Source organism: Suillus clintonianus (genome assembly GCF_016758775.1).
Source record: "Suillus clintonianus strain FC179 chromosome Unknown DEU56scaffold_123, whole genome shotgun sequence".
In the NCBI taxonomy this organism is placed as follows: Eukaryota; Fungi; Basidiomycota; class Agaricomycetes; order Boletales; family Suillaceae; genus Suillus; species Suillus clintonianus.
In genome coordinates, this window is record NW_024539347.1 from 23,240 (window position 1) to 42,021 (window position 18,782).

Consider the following 18,782-nt stretch of genomic DNA (forward strand, 5'->3'; position numbering starts at 1 on the left):
TATTGCCTAGACTTCAGGTCTGGCTGAAGACGAACAGATCAGCTGGACCGCTACAATTGCAACAGATATCACATACACAGGCGATACTGCATAGTAACCTCAATAATTGTCTTGATTAACTCCGCCTTGTTCTGGGAGCGTTTTGTTGATCCCTCCATCCACCGAGAGGAGTTTGCTTGATATGTGCGGACCGCAGAGCTAAGAGCGTCCCTGACAGCAGCGGCATTGGGAGACGCGATATACTGCTCGAGAGCAATGCGAACACGGGGAAAATATAACAGCGTTTTATAGGTTTGCTCCCAAAAAAAGTAAGCGCGCTCGAAGATGATAACAGCAGCTTATGGTCAATCATCAGCAGACTCATTGCGACGCAGCCTAAATCTCACCAGAACCAAGTTGAACTGTTTTCTCCAATGTCGATGAGCCAGAGTGCTAGCAAGCCTTGGAGATGAGAATCGTGGACGAGCTGTGAGCAATGGGACATACCAAATGTTGTAACGTTAACCACAACTCCTCATCTTCAGGGCGGTACAGCTGGTGAATCGTGAGAAAAGACAGAAATGGTTGAAGGTCAAATTACTTACTTGCTGTCATTATCAACACATCAGTGCACAAGCTCGAGAGAGAATCAAGACACTCACAATCTGTCAACGAGTCAGCGATATGTTCGGACAGAAATGCTCGAGCTCGGCATATGATCAAGATACTCACAAGCTATCAAGGAATGCAAAATATCGACAATACTCGACTTCGGCAGATGGTAAAGACACTCACAGGCTGTCAATGGGTCAGTGATGTGTTCGGTCAGCAATGCTTGACTTCGAAAGATGATCAGGACATTCACAAGCTGTCAAGGGATCAGCGAGGCTCGAGCTCAACAGATTATGAACACACTCACATGCTGTCAACGAGTCAGAAATGTATTCAGTCAGCGAGGCTCGACTTTGACAGATGGTCAAGACTCACAGTCTGTCAAGGGATTAGCAGTGTGTTCAGTCAGCGAGGCTCGAGCTTAACAAAGGATCAAGACACTCACATCCTGTCAAGGAATCCGAAATGTAATCGGTGAGCAATGCTAGAGCTCAACAGAGGATCAAGACACTCACACGCTGTCAAGGGATCAGCAATGTCCGACTTCGACAAATGACCAACACACTCACAATCTGTCAAGGGATCAGGAGATCAGCATTGTGTTCGGATAGTAATGCTTGAGTTCGACAGTGGATCGACACTCACAATCTGTTAAGAGATCAGCAATGTCAGCGAGACTCGAGCTCGACAGATGATCAACACACTCACATTCTGTCAAGGGATCAGCGATGTGTTCAGTCAGCGACGCCCGACTTCGACAGATGATCAGCACACTCACGTCCTGTCAACAGATCAGCAATGTGTTCTGTCAGCAAGGCTCCAGCTCAACACACTCACTAACTGACAATAGATTGGCGATGTCTTCGGTCAGCAAGACTGGAGCTCGACGGAGGATCAACTAACTCACATGCTGCCAACGGATCAACGATGTCTTAGGTCAGCATGCTGGCAGGGGCGGATTACAGACATACCCCCTGCAAGTGACCGTCAAATATAAATGAGCAGAGTTTTCGAACATTCCTACAATTGTCGATGGAAACCATGCACCCAAATCATCTACAATCTGTCGATCATTGAATTTTCCAAACATGCGAGATGAGATTGTCTGAGTAGAGTCAAGATGCAGCGCAATTGTGCTCAAGACGTCGAGACAATGATTTCAGTTGTTATTCCTCGCTAGAGATATATGAGATTTGAGGAGTCACCTTTCAACTGCACACCTGATGCACACCTCCAAAGTGGTTTGCTGAGTCGAGGTGAACAACTGTTTAAGCACCTTATCATCGAGACTTCCAGCCGTGCATTTGATGAGTGGCGTGCAATCTGCATCATTTTTGTCCATATCTAAATGTCCGAGAGGGAATAAATGTGACTACACAATTAAATAGACTAATTGGCTTACCAGGAAGACATATATGACATTTTGGAGGACGTTGGTTGCCCTTGCGGCTGTACAAAAGCTTTAGTTGTGGCCCGTTGGCAAATGACTCTCTGGCGTGCTGCGGGGCCAGTCCGTCAGCATCTTTCCTCGATACTCCCTTGCTCATTAGCTCTGCATGTACATCGTCGTAGAGGGCGTCAAATTTAGTAAACAACACAATTACTGGAACTGAGGATTGTGCATGGTCAATGATATATAATGGCAGACACAAACACTTACTTCTTCCAGTGTCACACTGAGAGAAAAACTTGACTTCCGCTTCCGTGAAAGACCTGCTATCCTCATCCATCGGAATGCAGTACCTATGCGAAAGACATGAGATAGTGCACACCAGCAACTAATGGCCAATTACCATATCACATGGATTCGATCATGTAACCATTGTTTCTTAGAACGGCTTATGATGAAAGCCTTCACCTTGTTGAATTCGGAGTGTCCTCCTGCCTCAAACCCACGTGAATCGTGAAAGACGAATCCTGGGTTGTTCCGAAACACCATTTCATTCTCGATATTGTGCAATCCACGCTGAGAACTCGTCAAGGAATGTTGCTAACCACTACAAGCACGCCCTACCTCTCTGGATGCCGCCAAAACGGAGGCATCGATCTGATCTCGTCGAATCAATCAAGATTCATCACTATGGACCAGCCTCCTATTGGGATCATAGTACTGCGCACCTTGTTCCCGGCGCTATCATATATTTCTGGGTTGTCCTTTGTTTTGCAAACCCTCTGGAGGATGGTGGTTTTTCCTGCATTCGCTCTTCCTATAATGAGGATTCGGAAGCGCTTGAATCTCTTTCTTATCTCTGAAGGATCCATGATGGAGGAACACGGTAAGGGTATGTGAACTCTTTGAGCTCCAAACCACCACTAGTACTTCAAGGCAACACGACAAAACAGTACTAGCCTTAAATGCACATTGCGGAGTTTGGACGCGCACTCACTGGCATCTTTGTCTCTTCAGCTGCAACATGTGTGTTTACGCGTCTGTGGCTAGGCTACCTCTTGTTATGACACCACCGCTGATCGATGTAACCATTATGTTGTATTCAGGTGCCGAGAACATCATGATTTCTTGTTCAATTGTAGCAATGATTCTAAATACCTATGCCACTCACTTGGGAAGGCAATTCTTGAACTTCACTACTAGTACAATTTCGCAGTCGCTAGCTGTGATCAATACTAAATGGCGCAAAAAAGGAACATGTCGTGGTGCTCCTTTCCCTTGTTCACTGACAGCGTGTACACTGGCACTTCTGTCGATCTCGCACAAAACACAACAGTCAGTCGCTAGGAAAGGCATCCATAGCTTTCACGTGCGTGTTTACGTCTATGGTAAGTAGGAGACTATTACTGACACATTTTTTTTGCAGAAACACCACGCCAATCCATGCAACCCGTAAGCGGTGGTATGAAATTACATCCCAGTGCTTTCTTTGAGCAAAAATTGACTTGGGTAAGGAGGATGCGGTGCTCAAACAGAGGTGACTCAGTCTCGCTGGTGATTGCCGTCTTGTGTATATGAAGGCAATCTATAGAGAGACTGACTCACCTGAGGCCTATGAGGTTTGAAGTTTGAAGTTTGAACCATGACTCATGGTGTCCTTCTCATTTTCCCGGCACTAGTTCTCGAAGATAAGCATTGACTTTCAACTTTAACCCTAGTTGTGCGTTGACTGCTGCATCAGAACCAGTCAGAGAGCCACGGACGACGCTTCAGTCCACTCTACTTTCTTTCGAGTTGACGACGTGGCATGACCGCCTATTTGTGGAAGTGGCAGTCCTATCATGTGCGTGTCATTTCGCATTTGACTTATGTTTATCATGGGACCTGTATACTATGTGGCTCGCGCGATGATACAGTGACCACCACGAACAGCCACCCCCCTCGTGTATAAAAATCATTTTTAACCTCCTCGGCGCACCTTTCGACGACCATAGTTGTTCTCTGTTGTCTCGTGTCACCATGCTCAACCTCGTAGCCAAGGAGGATTTCGGCATTGATTGGTCGTTTCGTTGTGTTTACTGAAGGCGATGATCAGCGGTAGGTGGGAATCTGCGGGACAGGAGAACCTGTCAGGGAAGGACGACGAGGAACTTCATAAATTGGGATCCAAAGGTGTGCATCCGCCGCTTATGGTGCTTCATGTGCATGGGGAACCACCTGTCGAGCGTGATTCAGAGAACAGGTAAGGGAGTTTGTGTGGGACTACAAAACATGGATGTAAGACCTGCTTAAGACCCCGCCTCAAGTATCTTCGCGACCTCGATGTTGTAAACCCAATATATTTGACGAACAAGAGAACTGAGTGGTATTGATTCAAACTACTTGTGATAACGCAGCCTTGGATTGGGCTCACGATATGGCTATGCCCAGGGGTCCTTGTCTATGCTCGTGGACCGAGTGTAGGCAAATTTATGGATAGGAAAATGATGGTTAGTGATGATCGATAACTCAAGATAACAGCCATGGGTCTTCCAGGAGATCACGCGCGGTAGCTCGATTCTTGGGATCAAGACGCAAGCACCGATGCATGAAGGCCGCAGCTTGCTCGATCTCCTCGTCAGAAAAGGGATATCCACAGCCACGGATGCAGTCCTGGAAAGGTTTGCGCAAGAATCGGTCGAACCCTTTCAGCGAGCCTGTAAAATAGTATATATGGAGAAGGATGACAATGACAATGAGAATGAAAATGACGCACAGTTGATGTTGAAGTAATCGTGACTTCGAGAGCACCTCGTGAGGAGATCTTTGTGGAAGAATTCCCCGCAAAACATGATCATTTGATATAATAGCATGGCTTCCTCGCTGACGCCTTTCTCTTCGTAGTCTATAGGCTTGAACAACGGGCATCTAGTGAGGGCGTTGAAGACCTTGGTATGCAAATAGAGGAATCAGCCACTGTGACCTGGCTCCAAGTGATATTAACAACGTACGATACAACCGAAAGTCCAGATATCCACGGATTCATCCCACTCGCCTCCAAGGACGATTTCTGGAGGGCGTAAACCGAGAGGCGTAATGTGGTCTGTGGTCTGACTATTGACAAGTTGCGCTGCGATATCATCAAGAACGAGAGCAGAGAAAGGAATGCAGGACTTACCACTGCCCCAATCAGCTAGCGTATATTTGCCGACGGCTAGCTCGCTAAACGTCGGAGGAGGGAGCGACTGAGAGACGAAAGCTGAAATCATTTTAGTCACACTTTGTTCTGGCGGATGAGTGCGCGGAGGGTTAGCTTTCAACCACTCTGCGATAGCCTCCGTGGTCCACTTGTCGCTCAGGGCAATCATAATATTGTCCGGTTTGATATCTGACAGGTCCGCAAAAACTCGAATATCAGCATTAATAGTGGGACTAGGACAAACGACAAACCGGTATGCGCGACGCCACGAGAATGGGCATATGCGATGCCTGTTAGGACATCTCTCAACATGCGCTTCACGATGGGTAACGGTAAGTATCCAAAATTAGGCAAACCGTCTCGTATGCCATGCATGCTGGGGCCTAGTAGATCCATAACGAGACACAAATGTTCGCCGTCATCTTCGATGCCCTGATGGTAAAAATGGGTGAGTAGTCGAGAAAAAGTGCCCGACGGATCAACTGGGAGTGGCGAGGATGTGTCAGACGACAGATGCTGAAGGACTTTGAGTTCCTGCAGTTTGTCCTCCTTATTTAGCTGGCTGGCGAATCCGCTCAATATCTTGAGAGCGACATAGCGATCTTTTCTAAAGATGATGAGTGACGTGTAACTATCTGGTTAGCGTTGAAGTGTTCGTCAACGTACCGAAAATCACGAGCAAGCCACAAGCTGGATGTAGTGCCCCAACCTAGTTTTGCTTCAACCTTGAAGCACGAGTCAGGTCCAAGGAGGCTGCCTGGGCCACCTTGAAACCAACCACAACCTTCCTCGGCCGAAATCCCAAGGGGTTCCTCAAAAAAAATGAAATGGGGACGATCATCTTCTTGAGGCTGAGGTGTTGCAGTATAAAGCCGTGATGACACAGGGCGGCAAATATATGGATACACCGGTGGAGTCGCTGGCCGTCGAATAAATCTGGAAGAGCACACACTGTTGAGGAAGCGGCGCATCGCAGAGGTCGGCACTACAGCTAGAATTATAAGTATTTTCACAATAGAGACTGGGACAGATCTTTCAAAACCGATCAATTGAGCGTTACGTGAACGTCAACCGTCATCAAAAATCTTATATGCTAGCGATTCATGGTTGCTGATTGGTGGATTTCAAATACATGTTTAATTAATTACAGATGCTCCCGCTACCCTGCCGCGCGTAAACAATTGTGCTGCTACTTGATACGTGTCCAATCACCTTCGAAAGAATAGGCTGACGTCAACATCAACCTACGCTCAAGAAAGACGACCCTCTTCTCGAGCCACCCCCGAGCGATATGCCAAAATTCAAAGGCGCGGCAGAAACGGAGGTCAGGGTTGCGAACCAAAGGCTCCGTGGACCTACACCAAACCTCAACGACGATGAACGACGCCCCCAGCTTCCCAACATCAACGGCAGAAATGGAGGCCAGGCGAAGGCTGCGAATGATCTTCCTGCGGTGTACCACCCTCCATATCAATGGTTCTCTATGTACCAACACGTAACCTCAATCCCGATTTATGGCATGCTGGAGGATGATAACGATTATGACTATGGTTTGCTTGCTCAAAGAGACGACAATATGGATGAATAAGTCGAATTTGATCCATACGGTGTTGTATACACTGCTTGGTTGGAAAGCTCACCGCCTTGTATGTAGAGATTTCGCCACCACCCGAAGCATGCACTCGGACAGCGCATCTGATGGGGTCTCCGTTCTGTCAGGGACTGCCTCAGTGTTGTCTGGGTCCAATATTTGCACGCTCGGAACATCATGCTGCGAACGAAGTTCACAAGGGTCTCTTCCAACCATTCACTCCAAGCCTATCGAGACTTACTTCGAGATGATCAGTCCAATTTCCGAAGCCAGCTCAGCGGGGCGATGTGTGGGGAATATGATTAGATCCAAGTAGCAGATGATTTACGATAGCTAGGTAGGATGTTGCGAGACTTCTTGGGAGGAATTGGACACAGCTTGAAAAACTAAGCCATTCACCTTGCATCTTTGAACACTCTGCGTGAACGCGAGCAGACATACCTGCAATGCTAGCTTGTCCTCCATCCAACAGCAATAGGGATTACAGAGCGACAGATAATTCTTGGGCGCTTCAACTGCACAGCTGTATACAAGCTGTGAAGCGAACACGAGGATACAGCATGTCAAACGTACCAAGAAGCGGTGAACTCAACTCTGACTTGACCGAAACGCCCATTGTCCCCCACTATCCACCCGTCGCTGTTGTCCTCAGTAAGTGATGAATTCTGAATTTGATGGGTGGAAGCTGAGAGTCTGAGACGGTGTTGCACTCGGTAGTTGAAATTGTGGAATGTCTTCACCCACCACTAAAAAGAAAGAGATATCAGCAATAACGCCTCGCCAGAAATTTGAAGGGCACACCGATTTCATCCAAGGAGCCATACACCTACTTGACGGACAGCGGATCATTACTTGTTCATCTGATGGCTCGCTGCGGGTATGGAACTTGGAGAGCGGGAAACAGATAGGAGAAGATTGGCGGGACGGAGACAGTGGAGTGATGAGTATAGCGTTGTCTCCGGATGGGAAGAACGTGGTTAGCGGGAGTACTGACGGTGGAGTGAGGTTGTGGGACATCGAGACAGGCAAGGTCATCGCGAAATGGACAGGGCACACCAAGGAAGTGTATTCTGTCTGTTGGAGTAGAGATGGTCAGCGAGTACTGAGTGGATCTGAAGATGGGACAGCGAGGCAGTGGGATGTGGAGAGCGGAGAGACAATCCTGGAACCCGGGCCAATCAAGACAGGGCATCTAGAAGTGTACGCAGCCGTCTATTCGCCAGATACGAACATGATTGCAACTGCTGGATCTGATATGCCTTGGAATACTGAAGATAACTACGAGTCCTCAATTAAAATCTGGGATGCCAAGACAGGCGAACTTGTCGCAACTCTCAAAGGACACACACATTTCCATTTCGTGTGGTGCCTGGCTTGGACCCTGGATGGAAAAACGCTCATCTCCGGGTCAGACCATCACTCGATTCGGACATGGAGTACAAAAACTTGGAAGCAGAACGCAGTTCTCGATGCGCACACTGACTCTGTCTATGGCATTGCAATATCTCCAAATGGCCGCGTCCTCGCAAGCGCATCAGCTGACTCGAAAGCGCGATTGTGGGACCTTGACAACGGCCAGCCTATTGGTAGTTCTCCACTCCAGCATCCAAGTGATGTCAACTGTGTATCGTTTTCCGCGGATGGAAAACTACTAACAACTGGCGGCAATGACAAGAACGCGTACTCATGGGATGTTGCTACCATTCTTAGAGAAGCTGGCCTCAACGAGCTTCTGTTGGATCCAAAGGTGAGTCGACAGGCATTCATTACATTCTCGTCACTGAACGCGCTCTGCCAGGCAAACAAGTCGGCACTCCCTGTACGTAACACCTTCGTAAAAGATCTCATCGCGTTAAAACATATGCTCTCTAGGAAAATGCTACACGACATCCTGCCCAACGACGTCAACTTGCCCATAGGGTACCCCCGGGCTTTTTTGATGTTCCACCAGATCATTCTCGTGTACGTTGTTAGTATCACTTCGAGTTTGATCCTGACCTTCGTAATCTCAGTTCTCTCCACGAAGCCGCCTCCACGCCTCAGCACCGCAAGGAAGCACACTTCTTAGCCGCTTATTCCACCGCAGCCCCTCCGATACACATGAAACGTCGCCGTCCTCTCCTCTCGACTGGGCTCAAAACCTTTTGAAACGACGCGTACAGAGTGGGGAAGGCATGGAGTTGCATGGGCACAGCCCAGCAGTTGTTGAGGTTCCGTATGCACGGGGAAAACGTGTATGTTTTCTCTCCTTCCCGGATGTTCCACTCGACCTGACATTGTGCAGAGGAATGCTTCAGCGAGAGAAAAACGGTAAACGGGCTCACGGCCTCTCAAGCCCAATGCCACGCAGCAGTCCAATGGTGCGACTCAGACCCAGCCATCTTCGCAACCACAGGCACCTGTCTCCAATTCGTCTACCTCACCTGCCATTGGTGATACAACCACAGCTTCTACGTCAACAAACTTGGGCCCTCATGCAACGATAAGACACGCTGGACGCTGGACTCGCTTCCGGCTCTTCATTTGTTGCCTATCTCCTGAATACACGGATGGCCGTCATTAATCTATAATTTCCTCATCCGTACATTTCCCGCGTGCCTCTACAAGATTTACGCCTTTCTGCCATGTATGTTTAGAACTGTCCTTTTTCATGCCATACGCCTCCTCATCTCCGTCTGCGATATGATATGTAAGACGCTGAAACTATGTGTTTCGTCTTTCTGGGCTCGTCGATCCGACTCACTTTGTACTATTTATACACCAAGTATCAGTTGCATCAATAAAACAAACCACTCTGATAAAGACTCCCTGACGTATCTGCCATGCTGACGGAGGGGGCCACAATGGCATGGGCTCGAGTAATCGCTACAATGGTAACCTCCTGCCTTTCATATTTACTTCTCCCCAGACCCACAACGTACAGTTTCACACTTGAAGCCGGTCACACGAATGAAATCTCTTTCGGCTTTTGAGCGAAATAGACAGCTCGTTAAATGAAATCGTTCCCGGATAACACGATCTGCTGATATGCGCCGGGGAAATGCGATCTCATATTCTAAGTGTAGGACACAGCTAGTCGAAAATAAGGATGTGGCGTTGCAGGACGTTGAAAATGAAAGAAAGAGGTGTCAACGGCCACCCGGATTGGACGGGCATGAGAATTGCTCAATGACTCCGAGTCAAAATCTGTTTGTTCAGTGCTGCAGTCCCACACATGCGCTTCAAATCAAAACCATTCAATAGGCAAAGACATGCGACAAACAATTTAGATTTTTAGCTCCTAACGCAGACACCATTGTAGCCAATGACACAATGCACAAAATTATGGTCTATGGGCGATACAGCGTTAACCTGGTCAGTTGAGAGCATCATGTTTTAAAAGAACTTGTTTGGCACGACTCCATTGACGGGGTCGTCGTTAACTGTAACATGTTCCATATTGATTGTGTCTTTGGTGTCAGGTGACGGCTTGACATCAGAGTTTCGGGGTAGGGAATTGGGTTTGGACACAGAAGTCGCTTTTGCAATGGTTAGAGTATTCATGAGTTGCGCATGAAAAAGATGAAGCACAGGAAGTTTTAATCCTCCGACGCAAGACGTTTTGATTCATATACAGTCAAAGGGGTCACTCACGAGGTAATCTTGCGCTCTCCCAAGGAAATATCACAATGTTGGTCACCGTGACGAGATGGCCACCGAAAAATGCACCGTGTACGTGTACACACCTTGGCGTGAAAGTAACCATAGCCTGGCTGTCCACAGCCAGGAATTGTTGCTATTGCTATGGAACGAACAGGTTTTCTACTTGTCCAACTGGTTCAGTCAGGCGCTTCTGCCGAAGCCACAGTAGAGACAGGCGCTGGTAGTTGTGTTGAGACAGAGCCCAAGGAGACGCTGGATTGGAAGATTGTGTGAGAACAGATTTTCATAATCAAAATAATGAGATGGAGATAAGAAATGTGCGAATGCAAGGACTGGCTTGCCTGTGGTTGGTCGGTGCAATGACGAGGGTCCGATGTATTCGTGTCACGAGGTCATGAAATGTCTTCCTCTTGGCCGATATAGTTGGTGCAAGCGCTGAACGTTGAACTCTGGAAAGGATGATGGCATCGTAAATGTATGCAGGTGAAGCATGGTGCGAGAATTTATTAGGCGCCGAATAATGAACTTCGCGAAGACGCAAATGTGACAATGTGACAGGAATAGACTGGCTGACATAGTTTCAATCGATCCTAATAGGAACACGTAGGCATCAAATCTAAGGGCGTCGCCCCATGTACGATCTGTCCTGTGATTTAAAGGGGAAAGGAAAGAAGAGAAGGCAAAGATGATTTTGACATACCAAAAGCGTCAATCGGCAAGCTGATACCGCTTCCATGGAAGACCGGAGTGGCAGATGCCATTCTTGGGCGCTTCAACTGCACAGCCTTATGCTGCATATAAGCTGTGAAGCGAACACGAGGATACAGCATGTCAAACGTACCAAGAAGCGGTGGACTCAACTCTGACGTGAGCGAAACGCCCATTATCCCTACTATCCGCCCGTGGCTGTTGTCCTCGGTAAGTGATGAATGTGGAATTTGGTGGGTGAAAGCTGAGACAGCGCTGCACTCGGTAGTTGGAATATGTCTTCACTCACCACTAAAAAGAAAGAGATATCAGCATATATAACGCCTCGCCAGAAATTTGAAGGACACACCGATTGGGTCAATGGAGCCATACACTTACTTGACGGACAGCGGATCATTACTTGTTCAGATGATGGCTCGCTGCGGGTATGGAACTTGAAGAGCGGGAAACAGATAGGAGAAGACTGGCGGGACGGAGACAGTAAAGTGTACAGTATAGCGTTGTCTCCGGATGGGAAGAAAGTGGTTAGCGGGAGTAGTGACGGTGGAGTGAGGTTGTGGAGCATCGAGACAGGCAAGGTCATCGCAAAATGGACGGGACACACAAAGACAGTGTGGTCTGTCTGTTGGAGTCGAGATGGTCAGCGACTAGTGAGCGGATCTGAAGATGGGACAGCGAGGCAGCGGGATGTGGAGAGCGGAGAGACAATCCTGGAACCCAGGCCAATCAACACAGGGCATCTAGAAGTGTTGGCAACCATCTATTCGCCAGACAGGACCATGATTGCAACTGGTGGATACGATAGGTCTTGGACCGAAGATAACCGCGAGTCCTCCATTCAAATTTGGGATGCGAAGACAGGCGAGCTTGTCGCAACTCTCAAAGGACACACACATTCGGTGTTGTGCCTGGCTTGGACCGCGGATGGGAAAACGCTCATCTCCGGGTCAGACGATTACTCGATTCGGACATGGAATACAAAATCATGGACGCAGATCGCATTTCTCGATGCACACACTTCTTCTGTCTATGGTATTACAATATCTCCGAATAGCCGCATCCTCGCAAGCGCATCATGGGACAAGACAGCGCGATTGTGGGACCTCGACAACGGCCAGCCCATCAGTCCTCCACTCCAGCATCCAAATGATGTTAACTGCGTATCGTTTTCCGCGGATGGAAAACTTATAACAACTGGCTGCGATGACAAGAACGCGTACTCATGGGATGTTGCTACCATTCTTAGAGAAGCTGGCCTCAACGAGCTTCTTTTGGATCCAAAGGTGAGTCGACAGGCATTTATTACATTCTCATAACTGAGCGCGCTCTGTCAGGCCAACAAGTTGGCACTCTCTGTACGTGACACTATCGTAAAAGATCTCATTGCGTTCAAACATATAAACTCTAGGAAAATGCTACACGACATCCGACCCAACGACGTCAACCTGCCCATCGGCTTCCCCCGGGCTTTTTTGATGTCCCACCAGATCATTCTCATGTACGTTCTTAGTATCACGTAGAGTTTCATCCTGACCTTCGTGATCTCAGTTCTCTCCACGAAGCCGCCTCCACGCCTCAGCACCGCAAGGAAGCACACTTTTTGGCCGCTTATTCCACCGCAGCCGCTCCGATGCACATGATATCTCACCGTCCTCTCCTCTCGACTGGGCTCAACAACTTTTGAAACGGCGCGGACAGAGTGGTGAAGGCATAGAGTTGCAGGGGCGCAGCCCAGCAGTTGTTGAGGTCCCGTATGCAAAGGGAAAACGTGTATGTTTTCTCTCCAGATGTTCCACTCGACCTGACATTGTGCAGAGGAATGCTTCAGCGAGAGAGAAACGGAAAACGAGCTCACGGCCTCCCAAGCCCAATGTCACGCAGCAATCCAATGGTGCGACTCAGACCCAGTTATCTTCGCAACCTCAGCCAGCTGTTTCCGACTCGTCTACCACACATGCTGTCGGTGATACAACTGCAGCTTCAACATCAACAAACTTGCGCCCTCATGCAACGATAAGACACGCTGGACGCTGGACTCGCTTCCGGCTCTTCATTTGTTGTCTGTCTCCCGAATACACGGATGGCCGTCATTAATCTAGCGTGCTGGTTTTACTACCATCGGTCTTCACGACGTCAACTCAGTGCTACGCCATGCTTTGCTTCACTACATCGTTATATGGTAGCATTGGTGTGTTGCTTCCAAATGTTTCAACAGCAGCGTCGCACTACCACGGAATGTATAGGGCAGTCTGCGCGCATGGAGGCTAAGCCCAAAGCTGTCGTTCACCTGCGTGCCAGTGCATCTCATGTGTTGTTATATGATTATGAGTAGGGTTATGAGGCAAGATGAAAAGCTAAAGGGCATCGATGATGTAGAGCATGGTGGATAGTGAATAGTTGAACGAAGGCGATTGTAGGGTATCTGAGTATATAGAATTTTATCATTGAAGGCACAAACGACGACCGCTCAGAGATCTCCAGTCTTAAAAAAACATACAACTATGATATTTCTAGGGTCCGAACAGGTGCCATGATTTTTACTTACGCAATGATGTTGTAATCCGAGCTCTTTCTCCGCTGCGGTGCTGCTAGCAAAAATGCACTGAACAGCTGTCCTGCATATGCATGAAGCTTTGAAGTTTCTGGTCATTTTCGTTTCTTGCAAGTTGTAGACTTCTCTGACGTCACGCCATGAGTTTTTCAATCACGTGAGGAACGCGCTTCAAATAAACCTTGAAGACGTTGTTATTATTAATACTTGTTATACACTTATTTCTATAATCCAGACCAGTATATATGATGATCCACAACGTTAACTGCGTTGACCGGGACACCATACCCCTACGTTTCCTGACAATATCATATGGGAACAAAAAGGTGGTCACGCGGAAAAGTCATTCAAAGTTCGCGAGTTCAAAGTGCGTGCATCATATCCCACTCTCTCGTGATTTTTAAATCGAGCGTTTCTTATTCCAGTCCCTCCAATCTTTTGCGCGTCGTAATTTTTTTTATCCAAGACCGTCCACTCTCATCCCTGCGTTTCCGAACGACCTACAACCTTAGCTTGTCACCACTTTCGTATTTCAAGGACGACTCCGCATTCTAGGTCGACGAAGAAGCATGGGAGGAAGAGGGCTTGGTGGACCTTGTCTGCTGTCTGGAGGTGTACTCAGAAGAGGTTATCCCTGGTCCGTCTTCTCGACCCTCTGGTGTAAATGGAGAGTCGGTTCAAGATTCGTTGCAGCCTGAAGAGGAACGTGGGGATGCTCAGGTTCATAAGCAAGATCGAGATTTTGATGAACGAGAAGAGGGAGAGGGAGAATGCAGATGCAGTGATGCAACAGAAGACAAGGACAATGTCGAAGCGGAGGCAGAGCAGGAACAGGATAAAGAAGCGGAGCAGGAGGGGAGGAGCAGGAGCTGACAGGTGAGAAGGAGCTGACAGAGGAACCCGGGCAGACGTAAGAGGAGGTTGAAAGTGCTCTGCGGACTAAGCATTCTGGTCGCCGACGACATGTCATCGTGTCTGATGACGGAGATAGCCCAAAGGTACTTGACCATAGCTCAATGCTTGCTGAAGACTTACAGCTGAAACATATTTCTCCAGTCGTTGATGACCCTCAACCCTCACCACCAACTGCTAAGAGCCGAGCTAGTGCTGTTCGTGCACAAGACATGCTGCATCATGTACCTGGTAAGTCATTCCCGTCTGCTACGATGTATCTTGACGATAGCGTAGAATATATAGACACAGAACGACCGATAAAGAAGGAAAAGGAAATTCCTCTTGTGCATCGCGTACGGATGTCGTCAGTCGCTGGAAGCTCCCAAGAAGGCCGAGCCCCAATCAGAGCACCTAACTCACGAGGTAGTAGCATCTCCTTCCTCGCCGTCTAATATCTTACACAACATCATTAATAGGCTAACCTGTAAAGCAGGAGCCAGTTTCCGCAGGGCGATCATACTGAGTATGGGAACTCAGGTAAGCCAGCGTGCTTACACAGAATCTGTTATAGCTAGCGATTCATGCCTGCTAATTGCAATTGGTGGATAACCTCAAACACAGTATTAATCAATGACAGATACTCCCGCTGCCCTGCCGTGCGTAAACAATTGTGCTGCTACTTGATACGTGTCTGATTACTTTCGAAAGAACAGGGTGACGTCAACATCAATCTGCGCTCAAGAAAGACGACCCCCCTCTCGAGCCATCCCCGAGGGATATGCCAAAATTCAAAGGCGCGGCACAAATGGAGGTCAGGGCTGCGAATGATGGCGCCCGTGTACTAGCCTCTATGCCAACGCTCCTTGGACCTACACCAAGTGCACCCCATAAGGACCCCGGACCCGAGGAACGACGCCCACAGGCGCCAACATAACCCTTGTTATCTCTCACCCGCTAACTCTTCCCAATATAAACGGCAGAAATGGAGGCCAGGCGAAGGCTGCGAATGATCTTCCTGCGGTGTACCACCCTCCATGCCAAAGGTTCTCTCTGTACCAACACATAGCCCGATTTATTTTCACCTGATGACGAGGATGGCACCAGGAGACGACAATATGGATGAAGTAGACGAATTCTATCCGTACGGTGTTGTATAGACTGCTTGATTGGAAAGCTCACCGCCTTGTATATAGAGATTTCGCCGCCACCCGAGGCAAGCACTCGGACAGCGCATCTGATGGGGTCTCCGTTCTATCAGGACTGCATCAGTGTTGTCTAGGTCCTATTTTTGCACGCTGGAACATCGTGCTGCGAAGGAAGTTCACGATGGTCTCTTCCAACCATTCACTCCAAGCCTATCGAGACTTACTTCAAGATGATCAACCCAGTTCCAAAGCCAGCTCAGCGATCTGAACCACCGCCTCAAAAACCATAATCGCGAAGAAGAGGCGTTTCAATTTCACTACCTGTTATTGACGCTCCGTCCGATGTGACATTCCAACGCAAGCCTGTCGTACCAGCGCACCAGCATGCATCTGCTCTCACTGCTATCCTTACTTCGTCAGGTGGTCCCGCCAGCCCATCCAGTGATATATATGGTGCCACATCTGAACAGGGAGAGACAGCCTCAGTGCCGTCAAGGTATACTTTCCGCATGTGAAAGAACCTCGTGATCTGACTCTGAATGTGCGCGACAAACAGCACTCAGACTATATCAAATGAAATGCTATAGCGGACTTTGAACGTTTGGGAGGGCAACTCTTGAACTCGTTAGCGCATATAAACACTCGCCCTGGACGACGTAGGCTCATCGTCTCTTTGATGATTGTGTATGTCCTCCGAGTACTCACTATGATTTCGCGGTCGACACTGATCGATACTAATAGCGCAAAAAAGGAACATGTCGCGGTGTTCCTTCTCCTTGTTCCCTGGCAGCTCTATCGGTCTCACACTCAAAACACCAGTCAGTCGTCTAGCAAAGGCGTCTCTACACCTTTCACGTGCGTGTTTACGTGTCTATGGTGGGTAGGCTATTACTGATACTTTTTTGCAGCAACGCCACGCCACGCCAATCCATGCAACCCGTAAGCGATCGTGTGAGATTGTATCCCGGTGCTTTCTTTGAGCAAAAAGTGACTTGGGTTGCATGGAGTAAGGGAGGATACGGTGCCTTAACAGGGGTGACTCAGTCTCTCTGTTGATCGCCGCTTCTGTATATGGAGGCAATCTGCAGAGAGATCGACTCACCTGAGGTCCATGAGGTTTGAACCATAGTTGTGCTTTGCAATCGCCTAGCGCTGGTTCTCGAAGGCAAGTGTTGGCTTTCAATTTTATCCCTAGTTGTGCGCTAAATGCTCCATCAGAGGCGGTCAGAGAACCACGGACGACGCTTCAATGAACACCGAGAGTGTACTTTATATGAATTTCTTTTGCGTCGGCGACGTGGAATGACTGCCTATTTGTGGAGGTGGCAGTCCTCTCATGTGCGTGTCACTTCGCATTTGACACATCTGTATCATGCCACCCTGGAGTATTGATGTTGGTATTGAGACGATCTTGCCAGATAGAGTGGTCATGGAAAGCAGGACATGAAGACAAATTCCCGGCGATGAAGTCTTCACTCAAAATGCGGAAGAGAGAATGCTTATGATCAAACTTGTCACTTGGAGCAGGGCGCTAGTAACCCATCCACAGAGACGGAAAATTCACGCGAAATCTATAGAGGCATACTGTTTGCTGAGCGACGGGTGTTTGCAGCTGTTGGTTGAAGGATTAGATCGATCATAGGTAGAAGTATGCAATTGCAAAGCATGCAAACAAGTATTGCAGGGCCGAGTGAAATCGTAGTTCATTATTTCGGAGGGGCTGATACTAACCTGGGGCGCAATATTTCCCCTAAACACTCAGAGTCCCCTCGGTGACAATACATACAAGCCTTGCGTCACTTCAGAAGAGGTAGGCCCTTCACAGTGCACCTTTCAATCCTGCAGAGATGGGGTGCAGCATTCTCATGGCCGTTCTTGATCATGTCATGTTATCAAAAACAGTGACGAGCATGTTGCATTGACGCCGCCAACCATGATATGATGAAAACTCTCGAAGCCAAGTACTGGGTGCTGGCAGGGGGCCTGCTGTTCCCTCACATCATGACGTTGGTGCTCCTGGGTGCTACTACCCGACGAGGAAGGCCAGTGCGACATAAACTCCCAGCTGGAGAAGACTGGAAGTAGGAACAACGATAATTCACCACAACGTCCTGAACCGTTATCATTTCTTCCTATGACCACTGCGAATGCAGCAGGAAAGCCACAGATCGTATCATAATCAGCAAAGTATATACAGCACGAGCCGCGCCCTGAAAAATCTAGTCCATCTCACTCGGATAGGTGCGTGTTCCCCACTTCTCCTCAGTGGGAATATAGTATGACTCGGTGATAGTCTCCGGATCGGATGGGGACTGATACCCAACCCTGAGCTCAGCCAGATCGGTCCCGGTTGCGCGCACTTGCGCATACAGACTGATGCCGTTCGTTATTGTATCGCCCAGATTCATTCCAACACTCCACCCGCCGCTAATAGACCACACCAGCTCTTGCACCGTGGACTCGTTTGTAAAATAGTACACGCGTATCTGCAATTTTTATTAAGAATCCCGCTCATAGTATACACATTGACACACTTGCATCAGAGAGGTCGCCCCATCCAACAGCTGCGACAGGGGAGGTGTGGCAAGGGGTCGGTCCGAAAGACAAAATGTTGTCCGTGTAGTTGAGCGAGTTTACGTTTGGCAAGATGAGTTCGTGAATGCTGTTGTCGTGATGATAGTGCACGTAAGTGCGCCATTGAGCATTGTTTTCGCCGACGATTGAGGCCATATAGGCAGCTCCGAGAGCAAAAATTGGTTTGGACATCGTGAGGCTCTGTACCAAATGAGTTTAGCACGGAGGCAGTATGATTATGGTCCTGACCTTAGCCGTATGATATTTGCAGTGGAAGCTCTGGGAAGCAATTGCGCTGAGGTGGAATCTGACGAGGGCTGGATATTTAAGTACTAAAGTATCAAGACGAGAAGCACAGCTGGGAGTGACACCGGTGACTACGACGCCGGTAGAGCCATGTTGTGTGGAAGGTGCGTTGATTAGGAAACATAAAAGGAAAAGAAGCTCGTCAGTTTATCCTCCAGCTGAGTTGATAGCGGCCAATGCTTCTTCCAATAGTGAGTCAGTGCTGGAAGCGG

At 48.4% G+C, this 18,782-nt stretch overlaps 4 protein-coding genes across 4 annotated transcripts; 1 reads left to right on the plus strand and 3 right to left on the minus strand.

Moving 5' to 3' along the window:
- Positions 1-1,367: 1,367 nt before the first annotated feature.
- DEU56DRAFT_92682 (uncharacterized protein) lies at positions 1,368-2,896 on the minus strand. The gene is made up of 8 exons (XM_041358595.1): positions 2,710-2,896; positions 2,606-2,638; positions 2,385-2,557; positions 2,252-2,334; positions 1,994-2,200; positions 1,797-1,935; positions 1,608-1,727; positions 1,368-1,431 (listed from the first exon to the last, which is right to left on the minus strand). Exons 1-8 carry the CDS (start codon positions 2,851-2,853, stop codon positions 1,428-1,430), a joined length of 903 nt encoding a protein of 300 aa, XP_041202959.1. The 5' UTR covers positions 2,854-2,896; the 3' UTR covers positions 1,368-1,427.
- Positions 2,897-4,323: 1,427 nt separating this feature from the next.
- Positions 4,324-6,226, minus strand: DEU56DRAFT_894535 (kinase-like domain-containing protein). The gene is made up of 6 exons (XM_041356365.1): positions 5,826-6,226; positions 5,411-5,766; positions 5,139-5,348; positions 4,972-5,090; positions 4,737-4,908; positions 4,324-4,677 (listed from the first exon to the last, which is right to left on the minus strand). Exons 1-6 carry the CDS (start codon positions 6,128-6,130, stop codon positions 4,490-4,492), a joined length of 1,350 nt encoding a protein of 449 aa, XP_041202960.1. The 5' UTR covers positions 6,131-6,226; the 3' UTR covers positions 4,324-4,489.
- A 7,671-nt stretch (positions 6,227-13,897) lies between these two features.
- DEU56DRAFT_927190 (uncharacterized protein) lies at positions 13,898-15,479 on the plus strand (the record flags this gene model as incomplete). The annotated part of the gene is made up of 8 exons (XM_041358601.1): positions 13,898-14,018; positions 14,077-14,098; positions 14,207-14,322; positions 14,345-14,527; positions 14,664-14,794; positions 14,840-14,909; positions 15,022-15,082; positions 15,288-15,479. Coding segments are annotated over 8 exons (896 nt in total), but the record flags the coding sequence as incomplete, so codon positions are not given.
- Positions 15,480-17,909: 2,430 nt separating this feature from the next.
- DEU56DRAFT_746526 (uncharacterized protein) lies at positions 17,910-18,420 on the minus strand (the record flags this gene model as incomplete). Its single annotated transcript, XM_041349206.1, has 2 exons — positions 17,910-18,176; positions 18,223-18,420. 2 exons carry the CDS (start codon positions 18,418-18,420, stop codon positions 17,910-17,912), a joined length of 465 nt encoding a protein of 154 aa, XP_041202962.1.
- Between the last annotated feature and the right edge of the window lie 362 nt (positions 18,421-18,782).